We start from the raw sequence: 7,510 nt of genomic DNA on the forward strand, positions 1-7,510 counted from the left end.
ATTTTTATGAATCGGTAATATTTACAAAAATAACTGGAAGTATTGTTAAGGACCTACATTTATTCTAACATAGTGAAGTTATCGACTTCCAGAAAAGTGGACGTCATGATACTATTTTTTTAATTTTCGTGAAATTTTTTCTATATAAATTTTCTAAACTGTACCACAAAGAACGGTTTGGTGGGCGTTTTATGCTCGATGCAACTCAATTAGACAAAATATCACACCATTGTCAGTCGGTGGTATTAGGGAAAAATATGGGAACTATGGGAATGGTAATATATATTTTGCCTTTCAGTATAAACGCAAAAAAAAATTACAACAACTCAAAATACTTACGAAATATATTATTGAGGTCGTGATTAATAAATAAAATATAAATTGGCAAATATTTTCTTTATTTACAATTACAAGTCCGTCTCACCAAGTGTTATAACAAAGCCAAAGAAGAATGTGAAATCAAACGTGGCGATCAGTGGTATCACAAATTCTGCATGAGGGTATTGGAATAGAGTATATGAAAAAAAAACAATTACGAACATGCCCCATAATCCTTGCCATCCTCCAGCCCACTGCGCAACACCTACTCAATTTATAAGTTGAATTAATTTTATAGAACTTAGATTTATTAAGTTTAATAAAGTTTATAGGTTACTGGTTTCTTCATTTAGTGCAAACGATGATAATAAACATTTTGGGTAAGCCTGCCCTAACTAGTGCTGTGTCTGTCAGTGCCAGGATCCATTAGCGTCCTTCGTTTAAATTTGAATTTGAAAAGATATTACCTACTTTAATATTTACATTTTCTTTTATTTTATTTAAGCTACACCTTTGTCTCAGTTACTTTTACCGAATTCAGGTTCCCTATTCCGATTATCTTAATTGCAAACTATAAAGAAATGTCTGTTAGTTTCTTATTTCCTTAACAACACTAGCGGAGTTAAGTGATGGTATCATTCCCTACTCGTATTGTCTTGTAACAAACAGCTCTAGGCCCGAATGAAGGCAGATTAGTGAGAGAAGGATTACGTGTTAGAGCGAAACTAACCAAGGAGCTTTGCAATCGAACTGAGATATCTCCATGTACGCTTTGTTATCAGTGCAATGTATATATCGCTTATATTCTCATGTATCTTTATATACACTATCGATCTCCAATATATAATGTCGCTTTCATAAAGCCCCGTATTCATGGTAAACATTTGTTTAGCAACAGTTGCTAAACATTGTTGGTGAGCGGCGAGAATGTTGCTAGCAACTATGTTTAAATCAATACAGGTTGTCCACACGCCAGTCTGCGTTAAAATGTTGCCCGAGGAGGTAGTGTTGTTGTGTTCTCTGTATCAGATGTATAGAATCTCTAATAAAAAAAAGAGAAAAAGATGGTGGATTCGAAATTATCTTTTGCAAAGAGAAAATTTGATGAGTGACCTCAGAATGACAGATGGATCATTTTGTAACTTTACGAGAATGTCGAAAAGTGATTTCGAACATCTTCTAGAAATGATTGGTCCATCAATAGCCAAAAGGGAAACAAATATTCGTCAGCCAGTTTCACCTCAAACGAGGCTGGCTATTACATTACGGTATCTTGCAACTGGAGATTCATACAGTTCTCTTTCATACACATTCAGAGTATCAAAACAATTGATTAGCAAAATTATACCAGATGTATGTCAAGAACTAATTAACTCACTAGCAGGATATGTCAAGGTACAAGAACACTATTTGTGTAATCAAGTATTTTATTAATTAAAAAACACAAAAAAAAAACAGTGTATGCTATTGCGTTGATTCATCACTGAGATAGTTAACTAAGTTTAGTATAGCCGAATCTTCTGTTTCGTCTCGTAATGCATCTAGTCTATTTGTTTCGTGTCTCTCAATTTCCCTTATTTCAGTTTCCTGAACATTATTTGGTGTTGATGATGGATGAGAAGATGCCGTTTGATATCCATATGTATTATATCGTCCCATTTTTAATTCATACAGTATATTATTAATATGGTACTTTGCCTGTGTCACGGCTTGGTCATCTTTAACACTTCTTAATTCAGCAGCAATATATTCACCATATATATCAAATGGATCCTTCTTCTCCCTTTCATCCATCTTTTTTTTAGCACTTTTCAAAACCTCTAATATTTCATTTGATTCATCTGTCTTATTTCTTTTCCTCGAAGATGTAGATGTTGTAGCATTCGGCCTTGGTGATTGAGATGGCTCTGACTCCATACCACTTTCAAGTGCATTGTTTTCATCTACCTGTAAATTATTATCTTATTATATATTTATTTATTTTTTAGGTTCCAAGTTCGGAACAAGAATGGAAACAAATAAGTCGTGAATTCGAAATACGATGGAATTTTCCACATTGCATTGGGGCCATTGATGGGAAACACGTTATGATTGTGGCGCCAAATAATTCTGGAAGTGAATACTACAATTATAAAAATCAGTTCAGCATGGTACTTATGGCAATTGCAGATGGCAATTACAACTTTATTTACGCAAATTATGGAGCTAAGGGTCGGTCGTCCGACAGTGGAATATTTCAAGAAACACCGTTTTATAATGCATTGTTAGAAAACTCACTTAAACTGCCACGGCCTGAACCAATAACACAAGGCGGAACAGAAATGCCGTATGTAATTGTAGGTGACAGTGCTTTCGCGCTAACGGAGAACATCATGAAACCATATCCTGGCATTCATGAACGTGGGAACAAAAAGCGTATATTCAATTACAGACTATCAAGAGCTAGGAGGATTATAGAAAATGTTTTTGGCATTTTATGTGTGGTGTTCCGTGTATTCACTAAACCTATTCCGTTAAAACCAGCCAATTGTGAACTCGTGGTAATTGCTTATGTATATTTACATAACTTCTTAAGACGTAACTCAGTTTCCAGATCCATATATACACCTCCAGAAACTTTTGATTTTGAAGACTCTGAAGGTAACCTATTAGAAGGTTCTTGGCGAAGGGAACGCTTGTCGGGCGAGAGCTTGTCAACATGATGCTGTCAACTCTGCAACACGCAGTGTTGCCAGCAACATGTTGACAGCAACTCCGCAACACGTTGATTCAACTTTGTTGCTCAACAAATGTTTCCCATGAATACGGGGCATAAACATCAGTTTAGCGACAATTGTTGACGTGTGTGGACGAGTTTGCAACAGTTTATAAACATGGCAGTAGTGTGGAGCAATGATAAAATAATGCAATTAATAGAATTATTTCAATCAAAACCATTATTATGGGATTGTTCTATAAAACAATACAAAGATAGAAACAAAAAGAACGATGCATTCGAAGAAATTTCTCAAGTCCTAAATATACCCAAAAAAGACGTAGAAACTAAAATACATGTACTGCGTACTCAATTTACTAGAGAGAAAAAAAAGATGTCGGCAAAAAAAACTACAGGCAGCGGCGCAATAGAAAAATGTAAATGGATTTATTACGAGCCATTGGAATTTTTGTTATGTGGTGCAACTACTTCTGGTGAAACGGATACTATGAATAAAACAGTAAGTTGTTTTTGTATATAATTGTTTTATACTATTGTCTGTAAAATTATTACAATTACGCTACATTATTTTGCCATGGAACTCTTCCCTCTGGAGTTATAAAGTAATCGGCAAACTGTTCTCTAATACAAAGAGCTGATTGTGATGCAGGCCTGCCCCGTCTTTGCAAATCAATCATAGGAAACGAACTTAGTTCCCTTCGCCAAGAACCTTCTAATAGGTTACCTTCAGAGTCTTCAAAATCAAAAGTTTGTGGAGGTGTATATATGGATCTGGAAACTGAGTTACGTCTTAAGAAGTTATGTAAATATACACAAGCAATTACCACGAGTTCACAATTGGCTGGTTTTAACGGAATAGGTTTAGTGAATACACGGAACACCACACATAAAATGCCAAAAACATTTTCTATAATCCTCCTAGCTCTTGATAGTCTGTAATTGAATATACGCTTTTTGTTCCCACGTTCATGAATGCCAGGATATGGTTTCATGATGTTCTCCGTTAGCGCGAAAGCACTGTCACCTACAATTACATACGGCATTTCTGTTCCGCCTTGTGTTATTGGTTCAGGCCGTGGCAGTTTAAGTGAGTTTTCTAACAATGCATTATAAAACGGTGTTTCTTGAAATATTCCACTGTCGGACGACCGACCCTTAGCTCCATAATTTGCGTAAATAAAGTTGTAATTGCCATCTGCAATTGCCATAAGTACCATGCTGAACTGATTTTTATAATTGTAGTATTCACTTCCAGAATTATTTGGCGCCACAATCATAACGTGTTTCCCATCAATGGCCCCAATGCAATGTGGAAAATTCCATCGTATTTCGAATTCACGACTTATTTGTTTCCATTCTTGTTCCGAACTTGGAACCTAAAAAATAAATAAATATATAATAAGATAATAATTTACAGGTAGATGAAAACAATGCACTTGAAAGTGGTATGGAGTCAGAGCCATCTCAATCACCAAGGCCGAATGCTACAACATCTACATCTTCGAGGAAAAGAAATAAGACAGATGAATGAAATGAAATATTAGAGGTTTTGAAAAGTGCTAAAAAAAAGATGGATGAAAGGGAGAAGAAGGATCCATTTGATATATATGGTGAATATATTGCTGCTGAATTAAGAAGTGTTAAAGATGACCAAGCCGTGACACAGGCAAAGTACCATATTAATAATATACTGTATGAATTAAAAATGGGACGATATAATACATATGGATATCAAACGGCATCTTCTCATCCATCATCAACACCAAATAATGTTCAGGAAACTGAAATAAGGGAAATTGAGAGACACGAAACAAATAGACTAGATGCATTACGAGACGAAACAGAAGATTCGGCTATACTAAACTTAGTTAACTATCTCAGTGATGAATCAACGCAATAGCATACACTGTTTTTTTTTTGTGTTTTTTAATTAATAAAATACTTGATTACACAAATAGTGTTCTTGTACCTTGACATATCCTGCTAGTGAGTTAATTAGTTCTTGACATACATCTGGTATAATTTTGCTAATCAATTGTTTTGATACTCTGAATGTGTATGAAAGAGAACTGTATGAATCTCCAGTTGCAAGATACCGTAATGTAATAGCCAGCCTCGTTTGAGGTGAAACTGGCTGACGAATATTTGTTTCCCTTTTGGCTATTGATGGACCAATCATTTCTAGAAGATGTTCGAAATCACTTTTCGACATTCTCGTAAAGTTACAAAATGATCCATCTGTCATTCTGAGGTCACTCATCAAATTTTCTCTTTGCAAAAGATAATTTCGAATCCACCATCTTTTTCTCTTTTTTTTATTAGAGATTCTATACATCTGATACAGAGAACACAACAACACTACCTCCTCGGGCAACATTTTAACGCAGACTGGCGTGTGGACAACCTGTATTGATTTAAACATAGTTGCTAGCAACATTCTCGCCGCTCACCAACAATGTTTAGCAACTGTTGCTAAACAAATGTTTACCATGAATACGGGGCTTTACGCTTGTCGGGCGAGAGCTTGTCAACATGATGCTGTCAACTCTGCAACACGCAGTGTTGCCAGCAACATGTTGACAGCAACTCCGCAACACGTTGATTCAACTTTGTTGCTCAACAAATGTTTCCCATGAATACGGGGCATAACTCGCATCGTGTTATGACCGTCAATGCGATTCTACAACGACTTTAAATACGGATTATAAGAGTTTCTATACGGTATTATATTGGTTTAATGGTTCAGGTCAATTGTCACTTTTACGTTTGTGAATAACGTGATTACGGCTAAATGTTAGTTACTAGGTACATGTTTTTAACCGATTTAAAAAACCGATTACAATTTATCGTATATGTGTTTTTAAATATATTGATTACTATGTTCATAAAGGTTAAAGGTATGTACTTAGAAAATAGATAACTTCAAGGAATGTTACAAATGTAATTACATTCTTACACCACCACTAACAGTGTCGAGTTTATTTAACCGTTAGTATCCGAGCAATACTCTACACCACATACTTACCGAGAAACCGAACTTATATTTCACGATGCGATGCTACTACCTAGATATAAAGTTCCTCCATGACTCAGTGTGTAATAAAGTTTACAGAAGAAATTATCATCCAAGAAAAACCAGTTACATTTTCGGTCTGGGCCTCAGATTTGTGTTTCATGATCATTTGCGTTTTCTGGCTTCTGCGTCTCAAAGACGCTGTCGGCTTATTAGTCCCTCTAAGCCCTTTTCCTCGCGATGTTTTCCTTCACTGTACGAGCGATTATTTAATGTGCAAATATAAAGTTCATTGGTGCCCAGCCGGTTTTAAATCATAGGGATGAGAGGCACACGCTGAAGTCACTAGGAAAATATTGTTCAAAATAAAAATGTTGTTGAAATTTGTCTGCCGCACGTCCGTCAAGGGACGGCTTGGAAGTTGGAACAACAACATAGATAAGCCCTTATTTACCCTTCAATAAACATAAAAATATGCCAAAAGCAACTAATTACACATTATTTCTCAATATAACACGTAACGGCGTTCATAATGAAGCAACTAATGAGCATTTGATCTCGTCATTATATCTATATGTATGTTACCAGGCGAGTATTGTGAGCACTCTCGGGACAGCGGTTCTCCGCATAACGGCGGTAATTAAGGCCAATTAGAGCTGGCAACACTGGGAGTAACGTCAAATAATATGTCATTTAGGCAGGACGATGTGTGTGAATGCTTTATGAAAAGGGATGAGTATATTCTGCATACCTCTTGGGAACCTTTTTGTTAGGTCGCTTCATATTTGGTTTTTCAATCGTAAATTATTATTACATATACCTACTAAAAGTAATAAGACATATTATTAATATATTATAGTGTCTACACCCTACACCATCTTTCGACTTTTTCTATATTGTAAAAATTTAATTAAGAGAATAATTAATTTATAAGAAAATTATTTAATTTAATTTAATGAAGTTAATATTTCGTGACATGACTGCAACGATTTCAGAATTGTATTAAAACTATACACACTCGTATATCCCAAGAAATCGGACCAAGCGTTTTAATTGGAATCCAATACTTAAAAGTTAATAATGGCATGTATCCGTCGCGGGTTAGTGTCTCTAGCATGGACTATATTTGTGTCAAATAATATTTCATATATGTACATACATGTATTTATATTTATTATTTAGGACATTCTCATAAATATTTTCAATCGTCAGGTGAGAAACACGTGTCGTAATTAACGAATTACACTTATTATATTACCAATACACCCAAAGTTTATATTCTTCAGCTGCGGAATTGATAATACAATGCCATTTAGCACGTAAGAATACCTAATGACATCCCTACCCCAACGACCTGACTCCTTTGCACGAACTTTAGTCTCGTTAACTATTCGTATACGTCAATATGATAAATTTACGTTTTTTACACACGAGTTGCGTAGTTAGGTTACCTATAGTTCCAA

At 35.3% G+C, this 7,510-nt stretch overlaps 2 protein-coding genes across 2 annotated transcripts; one reads left to right on the forward strand and one right to left on the reverse strand.

Annotated features, from left to right (window-relative positions):
- Positions 1 to 1,169: 1,169 nt before the first annotated feature.
- On the forward strand, positions 1,170 to 3,020 carry LOC125057701 (protein ANTAGONIST OF LIKE HETEROCHROMATIN PROTEIN 1-like). The gene is made up of 2 exons (XM_047661530.1): positions 1,170 to 1,713; positions 2,307 to 3,020. The coding sequence occupies exons 1-2, from the start codon at positions 1,246 to 1,248 to the stop codon at positions 3,018 to 3,020; spliced, it is 1,182 nt and encodes a 393-aa protein (XP_047517486.1). The 5' UTR covers positions 1,170 to 1,245.
- Positions 3,021 to 3,538: 518 nt separating this feature from the next.
- Positions 3,539 to 5,471, reverse strand: LOC125060272 (protein ANTAGONIST OF LIKE HETEROCHROMATIN PROTEIN 1-like). The gene is made up of 2 exons (XM_047665092.1): positions 5,004 to 5,471; positions 3,539 to 4,410 (listed from the first exon to the last, which is right to left on the reverse strand). Exons 1-2 carry the CDS (start codon positions 5,469 to 5,471, stop codon positions 3,589 to 3,591), a joined length of 1,290 nt encoding a protein of 429 aa, XP_047521048.1. The 3' UTR covers positions 3,539 to 3,588.
- Positions 5,472 to 7,510: the final 2,039 nt, after the last annotated feature.

Source organism: Pieris napi, chromosome 2, assembly GCF_905475465.1.
Source record: "Pieris napi chromosome 2, ilPieNapi1.2, whole genome shotgun sequence".
Classification (NCBI taxonomy): domain Eukaryota; kingdom Metazoa; phylum Arthropoda; class Insecta; order Lepidoptera; family Pieridae; genus Pieris; species Pieris napi.

Coding starts and splice junctions, on each gene's coding strand:
- LOC125057701 (XM_047661530.1), top strand. CDS start 1,246: ATGTTGCTAGCAACTATGTTTAAATCAATACAGGTTGTCCACACGCCA. Junction 1,714..2,306: donor CACTAGCAGGATATGTCAAG/GTACAAGAACAC, acceptor TTTATTTTTTAG/GTTCCAAGTTCGGAACAAGA.
- LOC125060272 (XM_047665092.1), bottom strand. CDS start 5,471: ATGTTGCTAGCAACTATGTTTAAATCAATACAGGTTGTCCACACGCCA. Junction 4,411..5,003: donor CACTAGCAGGATATGTCAAG/GTACAAGAACAC, acceptor TTTATTTTTTAG/GTTCCAAGTTCGGAACAAGA.